Here is a 26,154-nt window from a genome sequence, read left to right as displayed (position 1 = left end):
AGCCACAATAGGCAGAGCCTGTTTGGACTGGGGGCTGCAGGTGGGGGTTTGGGGGAATGAATTAAATGGGGAATTTGTGGGGTACCTGATGGTTATTGGGCAGTTTGAGATGCTTTTCCAAGAGGAATAAAGGCAGGCAAGTGAGAGGCATTGAGTTCTGGGGTGGTACACCGTGTTGGGGTGTCCCTGTTGGTTAAACTCTGTTCTCTCTCCGGTCCCTGGGCTCTGCTGAGGTTTGTGAGCAGAGTGAGGCTGGCCTCACCCCACAGCGTGTCACTGTCCCTGTTCCCTGCTGGTCCCTGGGTGTGCCTGGGACTGGCAGCACGTGGCACTGCTGTGCCCTCACCCTGTCACCCTGTCACCCTGTCACCTGTGCTGGCCTCAGCCCCCTGGCCCCGCAGGGAGGTAACCTCCTGTCACCTGCTTACTGTGGCACTTCTCCCCTGGGTACCTGTTCCTTTTCTGAGTGATCCCCTCCTGGCTGGCTGCATTTTGGGATTCTGTGCCCCAGATCAAAGCTGTGCTGCCTATGGCCCTCCACCAGGACAGACCCAAATATCCCCACATTTAAAAATTTCCAGCTGCTGTGCCTAGCTCAGTCCAGGCTTTACCATCAGGGCACTGCTGCAGTCACTGCCCTTCCTTATCCTGCCTCTACCCCCAGATTTGCAATTTAGTCTCTGTGTGTGCTGGGCTAGGAGTTTGACTTTGCTGATCCTTGTGGGTCCCTTCCATCTCAGGATGTTCCATGGTTCTGGTGCTGAGTAAACATCCTTCCTTTCTCCAGTGATGTTTCTGGAGCCTGCCAGGCTGTAACGCTCTTGCTGGGAGGAGATTTATTCTTCCAGCACACAGAGTGATCTCCTCTCCATCTCCTAGCTGGGAAACGGGTACAGAAAACCGAAGTGACGTGTCCAGGGTCTCCCAGCTCCCAGGCTGGTGTCCAGTTCGACCTGCCAGTGTGTCTGTGTGCCTGCACAAGCTGCCTGTGACATTCCTCTCTGCAGCCCTGCAGGCCCTGTCCCTGTCACCTCCCCATTCCTCCTGACAGTCCCACATTAAATCCTACAAATGGACCGAACCCCTGGGGTCACAGAGCCCTGGCCGAGCCCGCAGCTGGGGATGTGCTCACCTGGGCAGGGTCCCCGTGGGGTGCTGGATCCTCGTGGGGTGCTGGATCCCCGTGGGTGCTGCATCTCCAGGGGTGGTTTATCCCCGTGGGCGCTGCATTCCCATAGGGTTCTGCACCCCTGTGGGTGCTGGATCCCCGTGGGTGCTGCATCTCCAGGGCTGGTTTATCCCTGTGGGTGCTGCATCCCTGGGGCTGGTTTATCCCCGTGGGTGCTGCATCCCCGTGGGTGCTGCATCTCCAGGGCTGGTTTATCCCCGTGGGTGCTGCATCCCCGTGGGGTGCTGCATCTCTGGGGGTAGTTTATCCCTGTGGGTGCTGCATCTCCAGGGGTGGTTTATCCCCATGGGTGCTGCATCCCCGTGGGGTGCTGCATCTCCGGGGGTGGTTTATCCCTGTGGGTGCTGCATCTTCGGGGGTGGTTTATCCCTGTGGGTGCTGCACCCCCGTGGGGTTCTGCCTCCCTGTGGGTGCTGCATCCCCGGGGCTGGTTTATCCCCGTGGGTGCTGCATCCCCGTGGGTGCTGCATCCCTGAGGGTGGCTTATCCCCGTGGGTGCTGCATCCCCGTGGGTGCTGCATCCCCGTGGGCGCTGCTGGAGGACGTGGGGGGCTGTGCCGCCCGTTCCCAGCGTGCCCCCGGTGTGGGAGCTCGCCCCGCGGCTCGGAGCAGCCGCGTTCGGGCTCCTTACGTAACCTGTGGCTGCCGCTGCTGTCCCTTCGCTGATCAGCTGCTCCGCTGACGACAGGGGAGGCTGGTCCCCTCTGCCGCGTCACCACGGGGGTGGCACGGCCGTGGGGGGAGCCGGGGACAAAGGTTATGGGATTCGGAGCAGCCGGGGATGTGCCCCGCTTGGAGGAGAAGCCGCGGGAGGCTCTCGGCCGCGTCTCCTTGAGCTGCAGAGCTGGCAGGACTGAGAGCTGCGAGCCCGGAATCCCGTCATTCCCGAAATCCACTCATTGCTGCCCTCGCACAGCATGGAGGATTCTGCAGAGCAGAGTCAGGAGATGAGGTACCACATGCTGCAGAGGTAAGAATCACGGATCTGCCTGTCCCGCCCTGCCTGGGCTCTGTGCTGGAGATGCTCTCTGAGCTTTTGGTGTTCATTTTATCCTCCTGGGCTCTCCGTGCATGCAGCCTGTGACAAAGGTGCCAGGGTGCAGCTCAGCTGGGGCATCAGGGTTCTTCCAGCTGGAGGTTCTGCACAACTTCTACCCCCTGTGAGCCCTGAAGGGTAGAAAAGCATTTTGAAAACTCCTCCACCACAAAACATGGCAGTTGTGAGCAGGTGATAAATAGGGATGGCAGTCACTAACTCAGCATTTATTCTGTTCTGTTTAGAGCTTCGTGCTTTCTTCCTTCCTGTCCAGCTTCTACCTCATCTTATCCTGAAAAAAAAAAAAAAAAACAACCCAACTCTTCTGTTTTGATTGCAGTGTGCAGCCTGTGATTATTGATAAATAAACTTGATGTTCTTGGCAAGCTCACAAATCAAACTGTAGTTGTTTATGTCCAAATGTTTGTTGCAACGTGGATGATGAACCTCAGGCTCTATTGATATTTTGCCTGTAGCAGTATCTTTGTGTGTAGTAATTTCTTGGTGGGACAGTTCCTATTTAAACGCATTCACAATTTCTCACCTTGGCATTTTTATTTCTTCTCCTTTTTGTTGAGACTGCTCTCAGTAAACCTGTAATGCATAAACCTCTCTGACTCCTTGGACTGTGCTCCTTCCTTGCCAGGAAGACTCTGATCCCCTAAATGCACAAAGTTAGTAGAAATTCAGCTTTAACTACACCTTTGCTCTCTTTCCTGCCTGTTGGCTCCTGTCCTTGTGTTCCCAGGCTGAGTTCACGGGAGTGTGAGAACTTTTAGGGACAGTTCTAAGTTTGGTGACAATGTCTGGAAGTGCAGCTGAGTGGAAGAAGGGAAAGCAGGAGGGGATGAACCTGTGCACACAGAGCTTGTTCTTTGCCTTTCTCTGGCTGTCAGCTCTTCTCTGAGATAAGATACTCACCTGGATGGAGTTGTTGTGACCTGGCACAGCCATTCCCGTGTCCCAGAGTGTCACTGGGAGGGACAGCATTGCTCTGTGGTGTCACTGTGCTCCTGCTGAAGTGCTGAGGAGGGTCTGTGCTCCATGTGGGGGAATCTTCGTGGCCATAAGGTGTTCCTGAGGGAACGTCAGGGGGAATCCCTGTGTTCCCTGTTGGGCTGTGGCCCAGGCCCCTGGAGCAGCAGCTCATTCCAGCAGGGATGCTCCAGCCCTGCCCTGGGGCAGGGGACCTCCAGGAGCAGCTCTGGGGCTCCCTGGCCTTTGTGGCAAAAGGAAATCTGTGCCTTGGCTTCTCCTGCTGTTGGTTTTCCCTTCGTGCCCTCCCCCAGCAGCTCTCTCTGCATCCCGTGCCGTTCCCAGTGGAGTTGCTCAATGGAGCAGCCCTTCAGCAGCTGATTAGGGCAGAGGTTCCATCCAGAGGGCTCCTCTGGGATGGAACCCTGGGCACAGGGCTGCCAGTGACCAGCACCGACCCCTTGGTGCTCCTGGGGCTTTCCAAAGCCCTGAGCTGAGCTTCCCAAATCTTCCTTCCTGCAGAAGGGGTCTGTGGTGCTGCCAGGGGAAGGAAGGGCTTCCCTGTGCTCCTTGGGGAGGGAAACTCTTAGGGAAAGCACAGTAACTACAGCAAAAACAAGTGAACTGTGGGCTGAGCAGAGAGAGGAAGCTTCAGTGCCTGTGAAATAAGAAGTGTCTCATTAATTCCCTAATTTCCAGTTGTGCTGCACCATGGCAAGCGCTGGGTGTGAGGAGCAGCTCTGTGCTTTCCCCTGGAATTTCCTCACACAGACTCAGCTTTGTAAACTCTGGCAAATCAAAGCCAAAGGGTGATTTATCCCTGTGTTGTTGCTGTGGAAGCTGAAGCAGAGGGAGGGGAAGTGGCTGTGCCATTCCCACACAGAAGAGCTGGGGCAGGGCACGGGGTTGGTCTTGGCAGGCACAAAATTGACTTTCTGTGTTTGTAGTAGGAGTAACATGATTAATTTGTCCTCTGGCTCTCAGAGCTTTTGAGGAAGATATTAACGACTGGATAGTGGAGAACTCTTGGAAAATGATTTCCATAGCCAGTGTGAGTCTCTCATTTGCACCTGGAAATAAATTTGTTGTGCTTCCCAAGAGGATTTCCGTACAGAACCTGATCTTTGCAGCTTGTTTTGCCAAAGCCAGAAATCACTGTTGTTTCCAGCTTCTCTAGATGGATTGAAAGCAATCTGGTGGAGCCCTGTTGTTCTGTGTTGGGCAGCAACACACAGCAGACCTCATTTTACCTATTTATATTTTGGCATAGCTGGAATTGTTCCAGATAACCTGAAACTTTTGGAAATCACTGAAAAGTAGTTTAAAAGGAGTCATCCCTGTAAAACCGAGGCCATGAGGGTCTGGAGGCAAGGAGAGATTCTGCTTGTCTGACTGGGGAGTGTGGCCAAAGAGAACTTTCCCATTATTGACACACTTCCTTTTGCCCTGACTGTTGTCTGTGTCTCCCCATCTCCTCAGGCCCAGCATGTCTGGTTTGCACCTTGTCAAGCAAGGCCGGGACAGGAAGAAGGTGGATGTGCAGCGAGATTTCACCGTGGCCTCTCCAGCAGAGTTTGTTACTCGTTTTGGAGGCAATAAAGTTATTGAAAAGGTAACTTCCTGACCTGTTTTAGCATATTACAGATCCTCTCTGCAGCTCTGACTTGCCTCTCTCTAAGGCTGGACGTTGCAGGTATCAAATTACTAATATTTCTGGGCTTGGAAGTCGTGCTTCTGCCTGGAATCATTGTCTTTCCTTTTTCTGTGGGATAAACAAACATCTGATTATTTTAGCTTAAAGTAATAAGAAAAAAAGATGTGAGTGAGCCAGAGCACTTCTGCTGATACAGAAGGATTTATAGACAGAAAAAGCAAAAGTAAACTGGAAAAGCACTAAGAAATGTATTTAAACATGATTAATGATTTGATTTGAGCCCTTCTGCTCTTTAATCCAACCAAGGCATAACACATTAAAATTTTATGGTGAAACAAGAGCTGCTCTCTGAACTGACAGATGGGCCATGAGCTGGATGCTGGCTAAAAAAACTGCACAGCCCCAAACTGAGCAAAGAATCTGTGGAGAGGGGGAAAAAAAAAAATCTTCTTTTATGATTGTTGATGGTTTTGTGCTATTTAGACTTTATTTCATCCCAGCTTCTAATGCACCCAGGTCCTGATAGCAAATAATGGCATTGCAGCAGTGAAGTGCATGAGGTCCATCCGGCGCTGGTCCTACGAGATGTTCAGGAACGAGAGGGCCATCAGGTTCGTGGTCATGGTCACCCCTGAGGACCTGAAAGCCAATGCAGGTGAGCTGGGGAGCTGGGGAAGGGTCACAGCCTTCTCCTTGCACAGCCCCAGGGATGCAGGGAGGGGAATGACCTCCTGGTCATTTGCTGGGTCCAGCTCTGGCCCCTCAGTTTGGGAAGGACGTTGAGATGCCTGAGTGCATCCAGAGGAGGCAACGAGGCTGGTGAGGGGCTGGAACACAAACCCTGTGAGGAACGTTTGGAGGAGCTGGGGGTGTTCAGCCTGGAGAAGAGGAGGCTCAGAGGTGACCTCATTGCTCTCCACAAGTCCCTGAAGGGAGGTGCAGACAGGTGGGGTCGGTCTCTTCCACCGGGCAGCACTGACAGAACAAGGGGACACAGCCTCGAGCTACGTCAGGGGAGGTACAGGTTGGGTATTGGGAAAAAATTCTTCACCAAAAGAATAATAAAGCACTGGAATTGTCTTCCCAGGGAGGTGGTGGAATCACCATCTCTGGATGTGTTTAAAGAAAGACTGGACGTGGCACTTGGTGCTGTAGTCTGGTTGAGGTGTCAGGGCATGGGTTGGACTCGATGGTCTTGGAGGTCTCTTCCAACCTCATCGTTCTGTGGTTCTGTGGTGTGTCAGTACTGGGGTGTTCTGGAGCAGGCCAGTGCTTCCTGGAGTCGGCCCTGTGAGGAGCAGCTGAGGGAGCTGGGAGGGCTCAGCCTGGGGGAAAGGAGAACTTTAGAGCAAGTCCTGCTGTCAGATTTGCAGCCCAAATGGAACCTCTGTGTTTGCAGAGTACATTAAAATGGCAGATCACTACGTGCCCGTCCCTGGAGGACCCAACAACAACAACTATGCAAACGTGGAGCTCATCCTGGACATTGCCAAGAGGATCCCAGTGCAGGTGAGAAGTGTCACAGACACTGAGCAATCTTGTGTCCTTCAGGAAGGAGCTGTGCCTGGGGAGCAAGGCAGGACAAAGAAACTGGAATTCCAAACCAAATGAGCACCCAGAGCAGGGCAGCCCAGCCCAGTGACAGGACAGTGGCTGTCCCAGTGTGAATATCTGCAGGAGAGGGAGGTTCCCTGCAGCCTTGCACTTCCCTGCACCCAGCTCCTCCTCAGCCTGCTTGCACTTGTCTGCAAGGTGCAAGCCATCCTTTAAAGCCAGCACACCCTGTAGCTCAGAGGCTCCTGGGTGTTCTCAGGCTGTTTTCCGTGAGGAAGAGAAAGGCTCGGAGTGTTTGCATGTGTCTGTTTCTGCTGGCTTGCTTGCTTTATTCAAACAAAGAGCAAATTGTTTCTTTTCTCCTGCAGGCTGTGTGGGCCGGCTGGGGCCATGCATCAGAGAACCCCAAACTGCCAGAACTGCTCCACAAAAACGGGATTGCTTTCATGGGTGAGGAGATGCACTGCTCATCTGATGCCTAGTCCTTGTTGGAAGGTGGGGAGGTTTAGGGAGATGGAAAACCCTGAGTCCAAGAGAGAGCCATGGGGAATGTCTGCAGTGCCAGGTGGATGATCTGTTCTTTACAGCAGTTCTTGTGTGGAAGAAGGTGGTAGTTTTTCAACATAGCCTTTAGTGTTGAGATAAAAAAGTCAGGAAAGATTCCTGATAAACCAGATTGTCCCTGATCTCATTTTAAAGAGGGTTCAGTTTTATGGGAAGAGTGGAGTTTTTCCCTAAATTCTGGACCTTGCTCTAATGTCTGATACCCCTTGTGTCTCTCTCATGCATTGTCTTTGCTCTCTGCAGGTCCTCCCAGCCAAGCCATGTGGGCCTTAGGAGATAAAATTGCTTCTTCCATCGTGGCTCAGACTGCTGGCATTCCAACTCTTCCTTGGAGTGGCAGTGGTAAGAAGGAAATTGTCCTGTGTTCATCAAGATCACCCTGATCTTTTCTTCCTTCAGCATGTCTACTTTCTAAGAAGCTGCGTGCTCACAAGTGTGTTCCAGGAGATGCTCCATCTGTTCAGGGTTTCCCATTTGTGCTGTTTGCCCACCACACCAGTGAGGTGCCTTGGAAGCAATGACACCAGGGATGGAATGAGCCTGGAGATGGTGGGAGAAGCTGGCAGCCTGCAGAGGAGGACAGGGTGGAGGGACTGGGAGGGGAAGTGAGGAAACATGGAAGAGGTTGTTTCCTGGAGTGCAGCTGGTGCTCACAGGCTCACCTGGTACACCCAGGGCTTGGAGACACCTGGTCTGGTGGAAGGTGTCCCTGCCCATGGCAGGGGGTTGGGACAAGATGATCTTTGAAGTCCCTTCCAACCCAAACCACCCCGTGATTCTGTGTAGTTTTGGAACCCATGCCCTGCTGCCATGGAAGTTCCTCTGCAGTTCCAAGGCACTGTAAACAGCAGCCTGCTTCTCACAGAGAAATGGAGGAGGATGCAGTGGATTGGATAAAAAGACTTGCTCCCCAGAAATCAGGAATGTCTGTTTACATCCTGCACACGCCCTTTTCTGAGGGCTGCCAGCCTGTCACTTGTGTCCTGCAGTGGCTCCTGACAGCCTGGCAGCACGAGGAGCTCAGAGGGCGGTGTTTGTGTTCCAGGCCTTCGGGTGGACTGGCAGGAGAACGACCTCCAGAAGCGCATCCTGAGCGTTCCTCAGGAGCTCTACGAGAAGGGCTACGTGAGGGACGCCGACGACGGACTGCGGGTGGGTCTGGGGGCTCCCAGGGCTCACAGGCAGCTGGGCTGAGTGACGGGGCTCGCCCCCAGATTGGGGTGACCCCCGGAGGTGCTAAAGTCTCTCCTCCAACCCGGGCCTTCAAAGAAAGACTCAGTAGTCTTCAGTTGTCCAGTCTCAAGGCAGTTTATTGCATGTTATCTCAAGGCACACACACTCCCTGACATTCCCTCTGACTCCTTCTCCCTCTGTGTCTCTCTCTGTCCCTCTTTGTCTCTGTCTCCATCTGTCTCTGTCTCTTTCTCTCCTGCCCAAGGGGCTGGTGCCATCTTTTATATCACACATTACCTATTAAATGTTTATAGTTTTTCCCCAAAGCCTATCACCTATATTGAACAGTGGCTTTCTACTCTAAACCAATCTGTGAGTGCCAACATCACCAAGAACATGGGGGTTAGGAAGGAGAAAGAAGGAGGACAGGGCACGCCCAAATCCCTCCATCTTAGAACTCCTGACCCCCATGTGCAAAACTCAGACCCCTCTGTACAAGGCCTAAAACCCCCTGTACAGCACTCAAAAATCCTTCCTTTCACTTTGTGACTACTTCTATTATAATATCTAAACTTTTGTGATTTCTTGTTCTTCCTGCAAAGTTGGTAAATTGTTCCATGGATCAAATTCAAAACCACAGGGGTTTCCAGCTGCCTGCCAGGGTCTCAGAGGCTTCTGCCCTGAACCCAGAACATCCAAGAGTGTTTGAGGGACACCTTGGGTTCCGACAGGGCTGGAGCTTCCTCCCCATGGCAGCACAAACTGCAGCCCCAGAGCTGCCTCTTGCAGACTGGGGACTGAGCATTCACAAACCTTTGGCCCCAGCCTGTGCAGGTGGGTGAGGAACAGCAGGGAGAGGCAAAACATGGGACCAAGGTTGTGTTGCATTAAGAGCTGTCAACTAGTTTTTGTTTTTAGTAAAAACACACAACCACATGCTTCACTTCATCTTTGGAGTTTCTCCTTGAGGAGGATTTTTTTGAATAAGAAATATTCCTGGCACAATACAGGACTTGGAGTTTTCCTTTGTGAAGAGTGGGGGTGCCATGTGTGATTTTTCTCATCTTACCCAGTTTTTAAATGATTTTCTGTATTATACAAAAGCTTTTTTTTTCAATGGCATTGAAGCACTGACAAAAGGTTTTGTGGTCACTCGGGGAGGTCAGAGTTCTCTGTAATCACAAAATCCCTGCTGATTTTTCCAGCTACAGGCACTCTCACCAATGAGATATTTGGTTTCTATGCCATTGGTTGCTAAATAGTCCGATATGGCAGCTTGGATGTGAATCAAAAGGGAAATAATGATCTTTTCACTGGATTCTGCTGCCTTTTTGTACTTACCCTGTTGTTCCCATCTTGCCAGGCTGCTGAGGAGGTTGGCTACCCTGTCATGATCAAGGCCTCCGAAGGAGGAGGAGGAAAAGGAATCAGGAAAGTGAACAATGCAGATGACTTCCCCAATCTGTTCAGACAGGTGAGTGCTCCCACTGATCTGTGCTGCCTTGCTCTGAGCGTTCGGGGCTGGCTGGCTGCGAGACCTCAGCCCTGAAGGACTCTCACACCAGGTGCTCTGCCTGTTCACTCTCACCCTGCTGTAGGTTCAAACTGAAGTCCCAGGCTCTCCCATCTTTGTGATGAGGCTGGCCAAGCAGTCCAGGCACCTGGAGGTGCAGATCCTGGCAGACCAGTACGGCAATGCCATCTCCCTCTTCGGCCGCGACTGCTCCGTGCAGCGCCGGCACCAGAAGATCATCGAGGAGGCTCCAGCCTCCATTGCAACCTCAACAGTGTTTGAGCACATGGAGCAGGTGAGAGGGGCTCTGCAGCTTCCCCTGCCCTCCTCCAGGAACAGGCAGGGCTTTGTATTTTTGTTTCACATCCCCCCGGAGCTTTGCGCTGTTGAGTGCTTTAAAGGAGCAGTAGAGGGTTGTGTGTCTCCACCTGCTCGGTGTGGGCAGCCACTCTCATTTCTAAATCTCACCAACAGCTCCTTTCGAAGATAAATGCCCCCCAAAAAAGGGGAGGGAAGTGTGTTTTAAATGTGTGTTACCATATTAAAAGCAAGTCTCAGGAGTTGCAGGAATTGCCCAATGTTGAGCGTTGTAAATATTTGCGTCAAACTCTGCCTTCTGCGAATTGTGGGTGAAATAAATTGGAAATCAAAAGTCCTGTGCCACAGGCTTTTCTCTGGGCTGGTCTTGGGCCTGTTACAAGTTTTGGGGTGTTTCAGGATGCCAGCAGAAGTGTGAAGTGGGCGTGGTGGGTGAGCAGAGCGAGCAGGGGTAGGTGGCAATGCAATATTCTTGTTTTCTGTGCCCCAGTGCGCAGTGAAGCTGGCCAAAATGGTGGGGTACGTGAGTGCAGGCACTGTGGAGTACCTGTACAGCCAGGACGGCAGCTTCTACTTCCTGGAGCTGAACCCACGCCTGCAGGTGGAGCACCCCTGCACTGAGATGGTGGCAGATGTCAACCTGCCAGCAGCACAGCTCCAGGTGAGCACAGAAAATGGAATTCCTCACCTTTCGGCAAGTTCAGCACTTGTTTGAAGCTCCCCAAAGCCACCAGGGGATCCCTCAGAGATCCTGTAGAGAGCAGTTGTTGATATGCTGTGGCTTGTCAGTCCCTCGTGTGTCCCCCCCAAACTCCTGGCCCCCAACTTCCCAGCAGTGGGTGGATGCCACAGTCCCCTCACACCTCAATAAGGCTCTGTATGATTTTCTACTTCTTTTTTGAAGCGTATCTGTAAAAAAAAACCCAACTAATGAACAGGGAAAATGGGATTTTGCTCCATAAGGATGCAGCCAGCAGCTGGTTCTGCAGGTTACTCTCCCCACAGTTTATAATTGCAAAATTCCACAGTTTCATATAACTAATTAGGGCCCTTCTGTCTCACTGGGACCTCAGTATATTTTTAACAGGCCTAATGCATGCCCATCCTCAGCTGACCTGGCACTGTCAGCTTTCCCTGGAGCCTTTTAATCAGTCAGTGGAAAATACTGGCTGGAGGGCTTAAGGTGGATATTACACTGAGCTGAGTTGTCCTGGGAAGTGTGAATGTTTGGCTCTGTGAGGAGAGAAACTTAGCGGTGGGGTTCTTTAATTATTATTATTTATTTCTTCTCTCCTTAGATTGCCATGGGGATCCCCCTGCACAGGATCAAGGATATCAGGGTGATGTATGGAGTTTCTCCCTGGGGGGACACAACCATTGATTTTGAGAACTCGGCCCACGTCCCCAGCCCCCGTGGCCACGTCATCGCTGCCCGGATCACCAGTGAGAATCCTGATGAGGTGAGGCTTCCACTTCTGTGCTTGGTGCTCACTCTGGGCTTTGCAGGGCCAGTCCCTGCTGCTGCTGCTGAAAATTTTGGCAGCAAATTTAAAAGACTCTTCCCTTACCTCACTTAGACCCCGGTTAGACACAGCCTGAGCTTGTTATACCACATGGAAGCACAAAGAGGTGTTCTCAGAGCCTTCAGAACCCTCATTCTGGATTATTCACCTTTTCTTTAGGGCGTAGAGCAATGTCTGTCTGTCTTTGCAGGGGTTTAAGCCCAGTTCTGGCACAGTTCAGGAGCTGAATTTCCGCAGCAATAAGAATGTCTGGGGCTATTTCAGTGTGGCTGCTGCAGGGGGGCTCCATGAATTTGCTGATTCCCAGTTTGGTCACTGCTTCTCCTGGGGAGAGAACCGTGAAGAAGCCATCTCGTAAGTCAGGAATGTGGGAGGACCTTGGGAATTGCTTGGCTTTGTCCTCTTTGGTCCAAAGTGCCACTGGAAAACAAAGCTCCTTGTAGGAGTTTCAAGTCTTTGTCTTGTTTTCCATTTCGTGGTCAGGCTTCTCATCCTGTCTTGCTTTGCAATTCCGCTATGCTGCACCTACATTTCTACACTTTTTTGCCAAATTTTCTTCATTTTTCTTCCTTTCTGTTTCATCCCTGCCTTGCATACCTGCTGCTGGGCCGTGACACGGCTACCTCAGGGTGAAAGTCCCTCTTTAAAGCATCCAGGTGAAGGCTCCTAACAGGAAAAACATTGCTAACCTGACTGACCAATGCTTCAGGATGGTTCGTGAGCTGTGGAGTGTCCTCTGTGGTGTGGGATTTTAAAGCACTTGGTCCTGAGGCAGACCTGTCTGACCTGTCATCCACGTTTTTCATCCAGAGCCTTTCCCAGTTCCACTCTGGGTGGGGTGGACACCACATCTGTCTGTCTGTCTGACTGTTGTATGCCCCTGACACCTGGTAGGGCCCTGGGTGATGATAGCAGGGGGAGCTTCTGATCCCACTGAGCTGCTCTTCACACCAGCAGCAGGGAAATCAATATTCTCCCATTCCCAAACCTTCCTGCAGGATCCTGTTCCATCCAGTGCCTGTGCTCTTCTGCTCTGACCTTCGGGTGCTTTTCTGTCTGGAGCTGCCAGCTTGCATAACAGGGCTTCTTTCCCCTTTCAGAAACATGGTGGTGGCTCTGAAGGAGCTCTCCATCCGAGGGGACTTCAGGACCACTGTGGAATACTTGATCAAGCTGCTGGAGACAGAGAGCTTCCAGCAGAACCGCATCGACACGGGCTGGCTGGACCGGCTCATCGCCGAGAAAGTGCAGGTGCAGCTGCTTCCCCTTGCAGGGGCACACGTGGCAATGGGCAGGGGTGGTGCTGCTGCTGCAAAAGGGGGTAGGAGTGGGCAGTGCCCACTTAATGAATAAACATTTCCAGTGGCATTGCTTCTTACGTATATCGAAATCCTAGGTCGTCCCCTGTTGGGGGAAGTTGGTCTTAAAGTTGTCCAGAAAAGCATTGAGACCAGTGTTATGCTTGGAATCTGGGAGAGATGACAGTGGAAATGTTGTTGGAACCTCGAGATTTGATCCAGGCAGAAGAAAACGTAGTTTTAAGGCGTTACAGCAATAATGGCCTCTGTGTAGAGTTCACATGGCTGCCACACCGACTTGATTTTAAAGAGTGTTGGCCATGAACCAAAAACAGAGCTGAGACTGCTGATTCTTCTAGCTGGGTGTTCAGACTGGGCTGAAGCTGGAGGAGGTGTGACTGTGTCTGTCCCCTTTTTTAGGCTGAGAGGCCTGACACCATGCTGGGGGTGGTGTGTGGGGCTCTGCACGTGGCTGACGTGAGCTTCCGAAACAGCGTCTCCAACTTCCTGCACTCCCTGGAAAGGTAAAAGGCCAAGCTGCTCTCTAGTAATTACTCCTGGTGTACAAGCTCTGTTCAGTCCGTCCAGGAATGCTCAGGGGCTGTTATCTGCTGACTGTTCCCTGGCCCCAGGGAGCTCTTTATCTGCTGAGAAAACTGGCAGGTATCTGCATCTCCTCCAAATATCCCCTGCTGTCTGCACGGATTGTTTTGGTTTCTAGCAGGAGCTCCAGGAAATGGCTCAGAAACACGGAGTTCTTGCTCTGTGTGCTGCTAGGGCAGCATTAGGGAGTCTCAAATCACCCAGGAGTGAATGGAAAAGAGAGCAAACTGGCCTGTGTGGCCTTTGTTTGACTTGGTCAAACTGATTTGTGTCTCTCCTAAGAAGAGACTCTATAAAAACCTACTCCCATCTCTCTGCTAGTGTTTCCTAAAGTCTTGCATGCATCTCTGAAGCTCTGTGGACCCCTGGTAGTCATTTGGTGGCTTGTGGAAGATCAGTTTTGTTTTGTCCTTCTCTTTCCAGGGGTCAAGTCCTCCCTGCTCACACTCTGCTCAACACGGTGGACGTGGAGCTCATCTACGAGGGACGGAAATACGTGCTGAAGGTACAGAGTGGGACCCACCCTCCTGCCCCTGGGCTGGACATGGCCACGAGTGCTGCTCTGGCCTCATCTTTGCACAGATCTGTACAGGGAATTCGGTCTGAGCAGGGTTGATTTTCTCTGCTTTAGTGGGTGAAGAAATCAGCACGGCCTCCTTTGCGGTAGCACCGCTCGCATTGACCCATTGCAATGTCCCTGTAAACATTTCAGCCTCTTGCTCTGAGCAGGGTGAAATTTGCTTTGTTACAGGCAAAGACTACTACAGGTTGACCAAAACTTCCAGCTGATTTTTCTGCATATGTAGGTCTGCTCTGCTGGGGTTTTGACACGCCAACGTGACAGAATTTGCAGCAATTTATCCCTGTGGTGTTGCTTTTTTGCTGCATGCAAAAACCCCATGTTGCAAAACCAAACATAATGAAAGTTAGGAAATATTTGACTTAAGGTTGCCTGTGCAATCTTCATTAGCTTCCTTGGGCAAATCTGTGGTGGTGAAGTTTTTAATGACAAGACCATAGGCTGGTTATTGCAGCAGTGAGAATTCTGCACCTCCCTGGGTTTATCTTTGATGAGGAATAGAGGCACTGAGCAGCAGCTGAAGTGTTGTTTAAAGGATTTACCCAGCTTCAAATAACAGCTCAGGGGCAGAGACTGGGATAGGATCCCTTTCTCCAGGGAGAGCACTTGTTGCTTTCCCTGTGGGACAATCTCTCGTTTTTCCCCCCAAATTATCTCCTCGATTATGCAGTGTAAGTACACAACTGTGCCTCGTAAGCAGGTGAGGGTGGGAAAATGGTCTGTGATTGCACAATCAAACCTCAACCATCAGTGCAGAAGTGTGAGAGGATTAAATCAGCATTCATGGACAGCACTAGTTCTGGCATCTCTTGACTGCTGCGTCACAGAATCCCAGACTGGTTTGGGTTGGCCCTTGTAAAAAATCTCTCTCCATTTTTCTTGTGGGATCCCTTCAGGCACTGGAAGGCCACATTTAAACCTCCCCAGAATTTCTCTTCTCCAGGCTGAACAAACCCAATTCTCTCAGCCTTTCCTCACAGGAGAGGTGCTCCATCCCTCTGGTCAGCTTTGCTCGCCTGCCTTTGTGACCCCAATTTTTTTACACGACACCAAACACCTCTGTTCCTCTTCATTAATGCCCGCTATTGCAGCGCTTGGAAAACTCTGTGTTGTGGCAGCCAAGACACTCAATGCTGCGTTCAGTTCCCTGGATAATTCCCGTTCTTGTGGCTTGGCAGGTGACCAGGCAGTCTCCCAATTCCTACGTGGTGATCATGAACAGCTCCTGTGTGGAAGTCGACGTGCATCGCCTGAGTGACGGGGGGCTGCTCCTCTCCTACGATGGCAGCAGCTACACCACCTACATGAAAGAAGAAGTGGACAGGTAGCAACCCGTACAGCTCCAGGTTTAGCATTCACACAGCCAAAACGAGGTGTATTTGTAACTTCATGCTTCCCAAATGATCAGCTGGGAGTAGAATTCTCTCCTAGGAAGAGTTTTCTAGGTGTGCTGTGGGTGAGTTTTGAGACAGAACAGATCTTGGCTACTGTGAAAAGAAGGATCTGGCTGTGCCACCATGTGGAGTCCATATTCCTCTGCTTGGTCCTTAAAAGTGACTTTTGGGATTATAAAAACCAAAAAACCAGAACCAGAAAATCTTTAAAATTCTTGTAATTCCATGGCTGCTTTAGAAGTAAAGACAAGTTGTACTGTTTCAGTGCATCCCCTCAAAATTCCCTGCAAGGATCATAGCAGTAAGGGCTGTAAGGGGCATCCCCAGGTCTGGAATGTGAACTCTGCCCCCTCTGCTGCGTTATCTTCTGGGAAAAGTAATGGATCTGCTCAGGAGGACAAAGAATTTGGGTAACTTCCTGGGTTGGAATCTCCACCTCTCAGCTGGTCGAGGCGTTTTCCCGTAGTTTTGTTTCGAAGTAGAATAGGGAAAGGGAGACTGGATTTTCCCTTTCCCATGCCCTCCCCAAGGAGTTCTGTTGCCCTGATCTGTCCTGTTCTTCCCCAGGTATCGCATCACCATTGGGAACAAGACCTGTGTGTTTGAGAAGGAGAATGATCCCTCCATCCTGCGCTCGCCTTCCGCTGGGAAGCTGATCCAGTATGTGGTGGAGGATGGGGGACACGTGTTTGCAGGCCAGTGCTTTGCAGAAATTGAGGTAAAAGTCTCAGAGGACTGGTTTGGCTGCCCAGGAAAAAGCTAAAAAGCTCAGGGGGAGGGATGCTGGACGCTTTGGGACTGGGAGGGATCATTCACAGTATTTCACTGACAGATTTTAACCTGAGCTACAACAGGAATCATCAATGAGAGTGATGGGGTGGAGAAGAAATTTAACAGCAGAAATTTGAGTGTTAACGACTGTACACCAAGTGATAAGCAAAATTTCTCAAAAATCCTGTGATTATCACCTTCCTGAGATTCCAAGGGAAGGTGGGATCCATTCCCAGCTGTGGTGCAGAAGGCTTTCTCCTTGTACTACTGACACAGACTCAGAGTTATGGGCCAGGATGAATTAACAGACTTCATCCTGGGTAGCTGATCATTTATCAGATCGATCCCAGAAGTTAGTAAGTGTCACTCCTCCCTTCTCCCTGGGAAGTTACTTAACTCTTACCGAGGAGGAGGAGGATGAGCAATTTCTGCATCACGATGAGGAAAGCACAATGAGGGGTTGTGTAGGAGTGTGTGGCTCAAAACAGATTTGAGGGAGGGGAAGGTGTGTGATGACAGAGGGGCAATTAAACCAGTTGGGGACAATGTGTAGGAGAAAAACATCAAGACAGAGACCCAGCTATTTTATGTAAGTGCTTTTGCACTGCAACAGGTCATGGCTTAGAAGGCACCACCCACACAATCCCTGTGGCTCCTGCTGGTGTAGAGCAGAGCAAGGGTAAAACCAAACTGGCTCCCCCATACCCAACCCTTCTGCTCCAAGGGCAGCAGCTCTTGATGTAAGGAAGCATTTCTGTCTGGGAAGAGCTGTCTGAGAGCTCTAGAAAGTGATCCTGAGTTCCTTCTGCTTGAAGTGAAGATGTGGCTGTAGCCTTTGAGAGGAGCCTTTGGAATGCAGCAGAAAATTGTCTGCTTTCCTCACTGTGCTCAGTGTGGGGCCTTCCTGAGTCTCCTGTTGGTTCAGGCAGTGCGAGCAGTGACACTCCTGAAGTTCCTGCTGCACTATTTTGTGGCCAATTATTTTGTTCTCCCATTCACTTCAGTGTCTGGGTTTTGTTCCCAACATCTGTGCTTGTAAGTTTTGGGAACACCTGAATGCCAGAGGTGCTCATGCAGGTCTGTCTGTGTGGGACACTGCCTGCTGGCTCCCAAAACTAGAACTGTTTTGGGGCACAGGGAGCTGAGTGTGTAACCTGTTTTCTTTGCTACAGGTGATGAAAATGGTGATGACGATAACAGCAGGAGAATCAGGGTGCATCCACTATGTCAAACGCCCAGGGGCAGTCCTGGATCCAGGCTGTGTGATTGCCAAGCTGCAGCTGGATGATCCCAGCAGGGTTCAGCAGGTGAGGAGTTGCAGAAGGCACAGGTTTTGTGGGGTTTTAATGAGGGAGTGATGTTGAGAGTGGTACAAGATGGTCCAGTGAGCCAATTTCCCATTTGTGCATCGTACTGGAATTGTCACTTCACTGTTTATTTGTCTCAGATGAGGATTGGGACTGAGATTTCTCTCTCTGATTCATGCCAAACTTATCTGCCATTCCTGCCCTCTGCTTACCTCAGTACTGTTGTGGGGCTGTCTCTCTCAACCAAGTGCATTTCCCACTGTGGGAATCCTTGCAAGTTAAACCGTGGCTCCAGCTGAGGGTGACTGGCTGTTCCCCAAGGCTGGTGCCCCACAGGAGGCTCAGTGGGGCTGTTCCTTGCTGCAGGCTGAGCTGCACACGGGTACCCTGCCCCAGATCCAGAGCACAGCGCTGCGGGGCGAGAAGCTCCATCGCATCTTCCACTACGTGCTGGACAACCTGGTCAACGTGATGAATGGGTACTGCCTGCCAGAGCCCTTCTTCAGCAGCAAGGTACTGGGGGGCTCTTCTTCCAGAGCCAAAACACAGCGTTCTGGCAGCTCAAGGAAGGGTTGGGCGGTTTTTCTGCCACAGGGCAGCACCCATGGGATGTTGGACACCGCCCCTCTCCTTTTTCCTCTTCCTGTTGTTTATTCCCTTCTCCGTTCTTGCCTTCACACTGCCTTGTCTCTCTCCAGGTGAAGGGCTGGGTCGAGCGATTAATGAAGACCCTGAGGGATCCATCTTTGCCCCTGCTGGAGCTTCAGGACATCATGACCAGTGTCTCTGGGCGGATACCACCCAATGTAGAGAAGTCCATCAAGAAGGAGATGGCCCAGTATGCCAGCAACATCACCTCGGTCCTCTGCCAGTTTCCCAGCCAACAGGTGACCAACCACCCTTCATGGAGGGATAAAAATTGGTTTGTGCTGGGGCAGAGAGAGAGAAAAAGTTCCTTTAAATGACATTGGAGGTTAACTGAAGCTGAAAGATGTGTTTGAACATGGTGTGCTGAAGGTAGAAGATACTTCCCTGTGTCACTCCAAGGCTCGTCTCTTTACCTGTGCTGAAGGGTTCCCTGCTCAGCATGGCTTTAACGAGGCACACTGGTGGGAGCACTTTAATCTTATCAGTGGCCCTGTGGGCATTTATTTGCTTTTTGCATGGTACATGTGCTGCAGTGCAATTTGTAGTGCCAGTGTAAGCTCAGAATAGAATGACTGCAGCCAAGGGAGGCCTGGCAGGGTGAGGAGATGCTGGAAGCTGATTTCTCCACGGTATGATACAGAAATCAATGCACTGTATCACTGACAAGTCTTGAACTTCCTTTGCTAGAGCCTGCTGGGGCTCTGGTGTGTCTCTGCAGGTTGTCCAGCCCATCGAGGGCTTTTCCCCTGTGCTTTTTTTCCACGTGCTTTTCCCTTTCAGATTGCCAACATCCTGGACAGCCACGCGGCCACCCTGAACCGCAAGTCGGAGCGCGAGGTTTTCTTCATGAACACCCAGAGCATCGTGCAGCTCGTGCAGAGGTGAGCCTGCCCAGGGCTGTCCTGCAGAGCAGGAGCCACCCCCAGCAGGCATGGCAGGGGCTGTGTGTGTGTTCAGCCTCGCTCAGTGCTGGCCTTGGTGCCTCTGCAGGTACCGCAGTGGCATTCGGGGCCACATGAAGGCCGTGGTGATGGATCTGCTCCGGCAGTACCTCAAGGTGGAGACTCAGTTCCAGCACGGTGAGTTCCTGGGCACAAATGGGATTTGATTCCTTGAAGAGTCGTGTTTGCTCCTGGAAAGTCCACGTGGGCCCTGTGGAGAAGGTTTGCTCTCGCTTTGTGCTGAGGGTGAGGTGCACAGGCTTGTTTTTAAGGGTCTGCAGTCAGATCCTGGGTTTTGTAGAGGAGATTCTGTCCCCAAAGCTCAGCTGAAGCTGAGAGATGGAACCAATGCCTTGCACTGCTGTATCCAGGCACAAGATGGCAATGAAGCCCTGGCCAATTCCGAGGCTCTGGCTCTTACAGGTAGTTCAGATTCCACTCTTCTTTTGTCCTGCTCCATTACCTGCCCCGGCCTAATGGTACTGCAGAATCATTTCCACTTCAATTTGCTGGCAGCAGAGGATGGTGCAAGGCTTTTTGCTGTTATTTCATTTTGCTTGTCATTTGAATGAAAGTCTGAGCTCCCTGTTCCTCTCACAGTATTGCTCACTAAGGAGGCATTTGGTGTTGGAGCTGTTTATTAAGAGTGGGATGTTAGAATTAAAGTTTGCAGTAGGTGATGGTGGGAATGATTCCTTCCCAAATTGATTGTGTGGACCACAGGGAATCACAGAATGGTCTGGGTTGGATGGGGCTTTAAAGCACATCTCATCCCACTCCTGCCACGGGCAGGGACAACTTCCACAATCCCAGGCTGCTCCAAGCCCTGTCCAGCCTGGCCTTGGACGCTTCCAGGGATCCAGGGGCAGCCACAGCTTCTTTGGGCACCCTGTGCCAGGGCCTCCTCACCCTCACAGGCAGGAATTTTTCTTTTCTAATACTCAACCTACCCCTGCTCCCTGTCAGTGTGAAGCCATCCCCCTTTTCCTGTCACTCCATCCCATATAAGTAGTCTCTCTCCATCTTCCTTGTCAGCTTCAAGCCAAGGAGATCCTCAAAAAATACACCTAGAAAAAACAAAGACACATCTAGTAACTTGCAATCCTTGCCACAGAGGTGTGAAGACTGGAAAAGAAATGTGCATTTCTGCCTGCAGGTCACTATGACAAGTGTGTCTTCACCCTTCGTGAGGAGAACAAGAGTGACATGAACGCGGTGCTGAACTACATCTTCTCCCACGCCCAGGTCACCAAGAAGAACCTGCTGGTTACAATGCTCATCGTAAGTGTCTGCTGCTTTCTCTCTCTTTTTTCTCTTTCTTTCCTTTCTCTCTCATTTTTTTCTTTCTCTCTTTCTCTCCCTCTCTTTCTCTCCCTCTCTTTCTCTCCCTCTCTTTCTTTTGTCTTTTATTTTACAACCATAATGTGGTCTGTCACTGCCAAAAATACATCCAAAGTAGCCATCCACAAAATAACTCTCCAAAGGAAAAAAAGTGTCATAATTTTCCAGGACCGAAGCTGGGTTTCTTAAATTCTCATTTGTAAGATGTAAGGATCCTGGCGTTCTTTCTTCCTGGCTCTCCTTTTTCCCTTTCTTTTCCCCTTTTTTTATCCCCCTTTCCCTTTTTGGTGTGTGGTGTGATTGTAAGTAACGCTTGCCTTAAGAATCTCATTATTTGAACACGGAGCCATATTTCCTCTGAGGATTCTGGAGTAGCTTTGAGCCAGGGCTGTTCATTTCTCAAGTAATCACGCTGGCGTGATGGAGAGAGAAAATGGCAGCTGTTCACAGCTCAGGCCTTCAATTTTCTTCAGAGTCCAGTCACTCAAGTGTGTAATTACACGGGGGTGCCGGCGAGGCGTTAGCCCTTGTCAGGGAGCTGGGCTGAGGCTTTGCTGCTGCCTTTGCCAATCAGTGCAGGCAGAGCCAGTGCCTGGCGTTAGGTGGTTGTTGTCGTCCTGATCATTCCTTGCTGAAACAGGACTGGAGCTTTCAGTCTGGTTTGTCACCTCGTGCGGGCCGTGCCTCGCTGCCTCTTGGTGTTGGCTGGGTGAGGAGGCCTCAGAGAGCCTCAGAGAGCCTCCCTTGTCCCTTGCTGTTGGGTCATTCTTCCCACCAGTTAGTTCTGCTCAAGGAAAGGCCAACATCCCAGGGTGCCAGAGCCTGAAGCACCACGGAGACCCTGGTGGAAGAGCCACTCCTGCTTACCCAAGACCATGGTGCCACCTCACGGGAGCACAGGGATTTCTCCTCTGCAGTGGGAGCAGGAGCTCAGGAGGGACACTGTGGTCACCTCTGGCACAGCTGGGTGTCCCTGAGCTTCCAGGCACTCCATGAACCAAAAGACCATCACTCCTCCCCTTCCAGCTCGTGGCTCTTCACGTGCTGTGGCACGTTGGGTGTGGCCACGGTGCCAGCTGTGGTGTGGCCACGGTGCCAGCTGTGGTGTGACCACGGTGCCAGCTGTGGTGTGGCCACGGTGCCAGCTGTGGTGTGGCCACGGTGCCAGCTGTGGTGTGACCACGGTGCCAGCTGTGGTGTTTTGTGGGGGCCAAGCTGCTTGTGTGGGGTGGGGTCAGGGCAGCCTCGCTGCCTGTGTGGCTGTTATTGATGGACCCCAGGAATCCATCATTAACCAGGGGCTCCGAGGATGGCTTTAGTAATGGTGTTGTGCTGCCATCACTCACCTTTTTTAGCCAGCAGGCACTGAAGGCAGGGTGGGAACTGCTTCATCCTTCATACATCTGTTGAAATATGGTGTGATTTGTTGTGGTGTGTTCATTTTCTGTGCTTAACTTGGGCACGTCCTGGCCTGAGCAGGATGGAGTGGCTGGTGGCACGGCAGGATCCCGTGTCCCGTCGGATTTCTGTTCCCTGGAGCAGCAGCATAGCAACACCCAGGAGTTTGTGTTTCAAATCCAGCAGTTCTTGAGTTTCTCACTGTCCCCACAGTGTCCTGGAGTGGATACGTGCACAGAGCTTCCTTTGGGAGCAGTCACACTCGTGTTTGGTGGCCCAGGACCAGCCAGGAGGGGACAGCAGTCTGACCAGAGTTTGGAGCTCAGATGTTTTCTCAGTGGTTTGAGTATGAGATCTGTGTGGTCACTCCTAGAGGTGCCATGGTGCCTGAGTGGGGCTGGAGAGAAGGGGATCAAGAGCAGTGTGAGGGAAGAGCTGTTGAGCCTTGGAATCTCGTGGAGTATGAGCTGTTGTGGAGTTATTAGCTCTATGGGACTTCTATTACTTGGCTTTTTGGCTTTTAATTTATTTTCCCTGGCAGATTTGTCAATCCCACCTGCTGCACAGAGGTTTCCCCTTATCCTTTTCTATTTCTTGGATCTTCAAGTGGCCTATTCTGGTCTGTAGGTGTTTAGGATCTCTTTAAACTTTTAGCCACCAGCTCTTTCTGATGGCAAATCCCTGTTTCATCTCACATTTCCCTCCTATGATTAATTTATCAAGACAAGCTGTTAAGTGCTGTGTGGAAGAATCACGTTAGAGGCTCCTAGAGGGTTTCCAGCTTTGAGGTGGGAGGGAAGAAGCTCACAAGAAGTGTTGAAGAATGTGGGATTATTCATGGGAATTGAAACTATTTTTGGAAGAAGGTCTTTACTGTTGGCATTTTTTTTGAATGGATGAATTCACAAGAGTTTTGGAACAGCCTTAACACTGGAATTTTATGCTCTTCAGTTTTGTTGTTCTATCCAGCCAATTTAGGCAGTAAGGTAAGCTTGTGGATTTCCTTGGATCCAGGATTCTCTGGTTAGAAAAAATATTATGGAGTCAGTCCAGTGCTGTGGCAGGAAATACAGTACATTATTCCTGGGTTTAGTTAGCTTTGCTTAGCCTTGTCAGAGGAATGACAGATCTTTTATCTGGTGCTGGCTGAAGCTGCACAAAGCTTGGGTGGTTTGTGGCTGTGAGTAGTGGGGACTTGTGAGGTTTGAGGTGTTTTTTTTAGGTGGGGGTCAGGAGGTTCTCTGGCAGGGTAACTCTGGTCACCCTTCATGGGGAAGGTTTGCTGACCCCTACGTGTTCCACAAGGTGTCTGGCTACAGTTTAAGCTCTCTGAATTCTGAATTGTTGCAAACTTCTGTACCAGAAGGAGAAACTTCTGGTACAAACCTGAAGCTGGGTAATGGGAAAAGGTTTTCTGAGTCTCTCTGAGAAGTCAGCATTTCTCATGTGTTTGGGTGCCATAACTAATGTGCTACAAATAGGAGAAGGGGAGATGGTGCCTGTCCCTTCTTTCACCTTTTCTTTATGTGTGTAAAATTGTTGAATGCTGACTATTTGTGTCCTTGTCAGCACAGAATTCCAGGATAATTCAGGTCAGGACTGCTGGGGATGGTGTGGTCCAGCCCTGAGCGCGTGCTTGCGTTCCAGGTTCAAACTCCTTTGCGGGGGAGCACAGATGATGTTTTCCCCCTGCTCCAAGCATTTCTTGTTCTCTCTGTCCCCAGGACCAGCTCTGTGGCCGTGACCCCACCTTGACAGACGAGCTGATCAATATCCTGACAGAGCTGACCCAGCTCAGCAAGACGACCAACGCCAAGGTGGCCCTGCGAGCGCGGCAGGTGAGGGGTCCCTGCCCGGCTCTGCACAGGCTGCTCCTGCCTGCACCTCAGCCCCCTGGGAAGCCCAGAGCTCCTGATGTTTATTTTGATCACTGTGCAAATGGGGAGAGTAGTTTCCTGTGAGCAGCACTCTGGCAGTGAAGCTAATTAACAGTGGTTATCTGTGGTGACGGGCGACGACTGCGGTGCGTTCCCAGTCACTGTAATATTTTAATTTCATTTCCTTTGTCCCTGCTCCTCTGAAAAGTTTTGTCTGGCTCACACAGGAGTTTACTGTGATTAGCCCATGGTTTGTGTGATGGAGGAAGTGGAAATGTGTGGCCACTGTGGTTTTTGGTGGTTTTGTCATCTGCAAACCTGACCAGCACAGGCTGCCTGGATTGTGCAGGAACAACATGGACGGGCTCTCCTGGTTCCTCAGCTGCCTTACAGTTGTGGATCCACGTGTGCAGAGAACAGGGAGAGCCATTTGCACAAGAACCAGCTGTTCTTTGCAGCTGCTAAGGAATTACCACGAAGAATTATGCTGGCCTTTTGTGCAGGGCTTCTTCCATCCTTGAGCTGCGCTTTGTCAATTTTGTTCTAACCTGGAAATAATTGGAAAAACTCTGGATACTGTAAATTCCAAGAGTCTGCTACAGAACTGATTTGAATGTCACATAGGCACCCAGATGTTGCTGTGAGCTTCCTCTTCAGCAGTTCATTTAACCCCTCCCTCTGTTGCCAGGAAGGGGTGAGAGGTTTCCTGATAGCGCTGACCCGAGTCTGATCACTCCTCTCACTGCACAGTCCCCATCTCCAGCCTAAAGCAGGAAAGCTCACACTTCGGGGGTCTCTCCTTTTATTTCAGAGCTTGGCTATTGAAAATGAGCACGGTGTTTGAAGCTGCTCAGTGACCTTCTGTTTCCTCCAGGATTGTGCTTGTGTCCTTGAACCGTTCCGCTATTGAACCTCCCCACAGCAACTGGGGATGCTGCTGCAGTCCTTGTGTTGCTCTTCCACTTCATTTTCCCTGCAAGCTGCTTCCATTTCCTACCTCTGCATCCTTCACGTTGGGCATTTAATACCTGGCAGTGGTGGCTGTTCCCTCCCCTGGCCAGGAGCAGAGCGTGGCTCTGGCGTGGGCCTCCCCACAGCTGCTCCCCGCCAGCTCTGCTTCCCAATGGACAGCTGGGCAGGCAATCCCCAGCACTGGCAGCTCTGCCCTGCTAAATCACATGCACTGATGGAACTTGATTGAAGCTGTTTCCCTTCTCCCTGGGGAGTTGCCAATAACACAAACAGAGCAGACACACAAATGAGGCCGGGGAGGGGAGAGGGTGTGTGGCGTCGCCCGCAGAGCACGGGAGGGCCTGGAGCTGCCAGCCCCCTGCTGATGGCCCTGCATGGCTCCTTTCTCTGACATCCCCTGTGTTTCCCCAGGTTCTCATTGCTTCCCACCTGCCCTCCTACGAGCTGCGTCACAACCAGGTGGAGTCCATCTTCCTGTCGGCCATCGACATGTACGGCCACCAGTTCTGCATTGAGAACCTGCAGGTACCCCCCAGCCTCCCTCCCTGCCCCCCTGCTTCCTTCTCATGTCCCAAGGTCCTGGTGGCTTTAAGCTGTGTTGGTCTGGTGTCCAGCTTTGCCCTGTTTTTTTTGTTTTTGTCCCTGTGCCAAGGTGGGGATGGCCTCGTGCCAGTTCTGCACCTTCCTCCCAGGGGGGAGCAGAGCAGAGGTGCTGGTTCCTCCCTCTGGGCACCACGGGGAGATGGAGTGGAGCTGTGCCAGGGGAGGTCCAGACTGGACATTAGGAAAAGGTTCTTTCCCCAGAGGGTGGCACTGAACAGGCTCCCCAGAGAATGGGCACAGCCTTGAGGCTGCCAGAGCTCCAGGGGCACCTGGATGAGCTCCTCTCGTATGGTTTTAGTTTGAGTCCTGTGAGGAGCAGGGAGTTGGACTCAGTGATCCCTTCCAACTTCAGGTTTTCTATGGTTTAATATGAAAAAGTCATAGTCCTTGATGAACAACAGGAGAAGCTTAGAAATCAGAACTAGCCAGGCTCGATTTGGGGCTTTTCCTTTTCTGCCTGATCAAGACACGCTTTTTAAACCCCTGCTTCATGTGATCTCTCCTAGAAACTCATTTTGTCTGAGACATCCATCTTTGATGTGCTTCCCAACTTTTTCTACCACAGTAACCAGGTGGTAAGAATGGCAGCTTTGGAGGTGAGTTTATTCCCACTGAAAAAAAAATTTGTATTTTTAATTTTTCTATGGATTTGGTTTGTTTTGAGCACTGTCTGCAACTGTTCTGAGCAACCGTGCAAGATCCAAGAGAGCTGTAGGTTGTGTGGCATTGGGCATGCTCAGAATCTGGCATTTAACAGCATTAACATTGATAGTGGAGTGAAATTTCAAATTCAAGTTGGGTTTGTGCAGAGACTGAGGCGGTTGAAGGCAGAAAGTGAAAGCTCTGTCAGAGGTCAGGATCACAATCCTGATGGCTCTGGCCTTCCTCAAAGAATAAATTCTGGCTGAATTAGAGTTTATCT

The 26,154-nt window shown here is 51.1% G+C and overlaps 1 protein-coding gene across 9 annotated transcripts in view; it reads left to right on the top strand.

Moving 5' to 3' along the window:
* ACACA (acetyl-CoA carboxylase alpha) overlaps positions 1-26,154 on the top strand; it is a 100,496-nt gene that overhangs the window by 10,880 nt on the left and 63,462 nt on the right. For 8 of the 9 annotated variants that reach the window (XM_053961464.1, XM_053961463.1, XM_053961466.1 and 5 more), the window contains 25 exons: positions 4,680-4,812; positions 5,371-5,509; positions 6,254-6,363; positions 6,777-6,858; positions 7,216-7,314; positions 8,018-8,124; positions 9,509-9,619; positions 9,744-9,953; positions 10,467-10,637; positions 11,275-11,436; positions 11,690-11,853; positions 12,600-12,750; positions 13,218-13,321; positions 13,824-13,905; positions 15,159-15,304; positions 15,942-16,092; positions 17,318-17,452; positions 17,819-17,965; positions 18,151-18,339; positions 18,881-18,981; positions 19,091-19,179; positions 20,198-20,322; positions 23,505-23,618; positions 25,041-25,154; positions 25,739-25,828. In XM_053961464.1, the coding sequence (XP_053817439.1) occupies positions 4,680-4,812; positions 5,371-5,509; positions 6,254-6,363; positions 6,777-6,858; positions 7,216-7,314; positions 8,018-8,124; positions 9,509-9,619; positions 9,744-9,953; positions 10,467-10,637; positions 11,275-11,436; positions 11,690-11,853; positions 12,600-12,750; positions 13,218-13,321; positions 13,824-13,905; positions 15,159-15,304; positions 15,942-16,092; positions 17,318-17,452; positions 17,819-17,965; positions 18,151-18,339; positions 18,881-18,981; positions 19,091-19,179; positions 20,198-20,322; positions 23,505-23,618; positions 25,041-25,154; positions 25,739-25,828 (3,226 nt within the window). Of the gene's footprint in view, positions 1-1,984; positions 2,160-4,679; positions 4,813-5,370; positions 5,510-6,253; positions 6,364-6,776; positions 6,859-7,215; positions 7,315-8,017; positions 8,125-9,508; positions 9,620-9,743; positions 9,954-10,466; positions 10,638-11,274; positions 11,437-11,689; positions 11,854-12,599; positions 12,751-13,217; positions 13,322-13,823; positions 13,906-15,158; positions 15,305-15,941; positions 16,093-17,317; positions 17,453-17,818; positions 17,966-18,150; positions 18,340-18,880; positions 18,982-19,090; positions 19,180-20,197; positions 20,323-23,504; positions 23,619-25,040; positions 25,155-25,738; positions 25,829-26,154 lie in introns of those variants that run through there. The other variant, XM_053961467.1, reaches the window with a different exon arrangement.

This window comes from Vidua chalybeata, chromosome 20, assembly GCF_026979565.1.
Source record: "Vidua chalybeata isolate OUT-0048 chromosome 20, bVidCha1 merged haplotype, whole genome shotgun sequence".
In the NCBI taxonomy this organism is placed as follows: domain Eukaryota; kingdom Metazoa; phylum Chordata; class Aves; order Passeriformes; family Viduidae; genus Vidua; species Vidua chalybeata.
The sequence above is the reverse complement of the archived record's forward strand: the minus strand, read 5'-3'. Positions and strand labels throughout refer to the sequence as shown.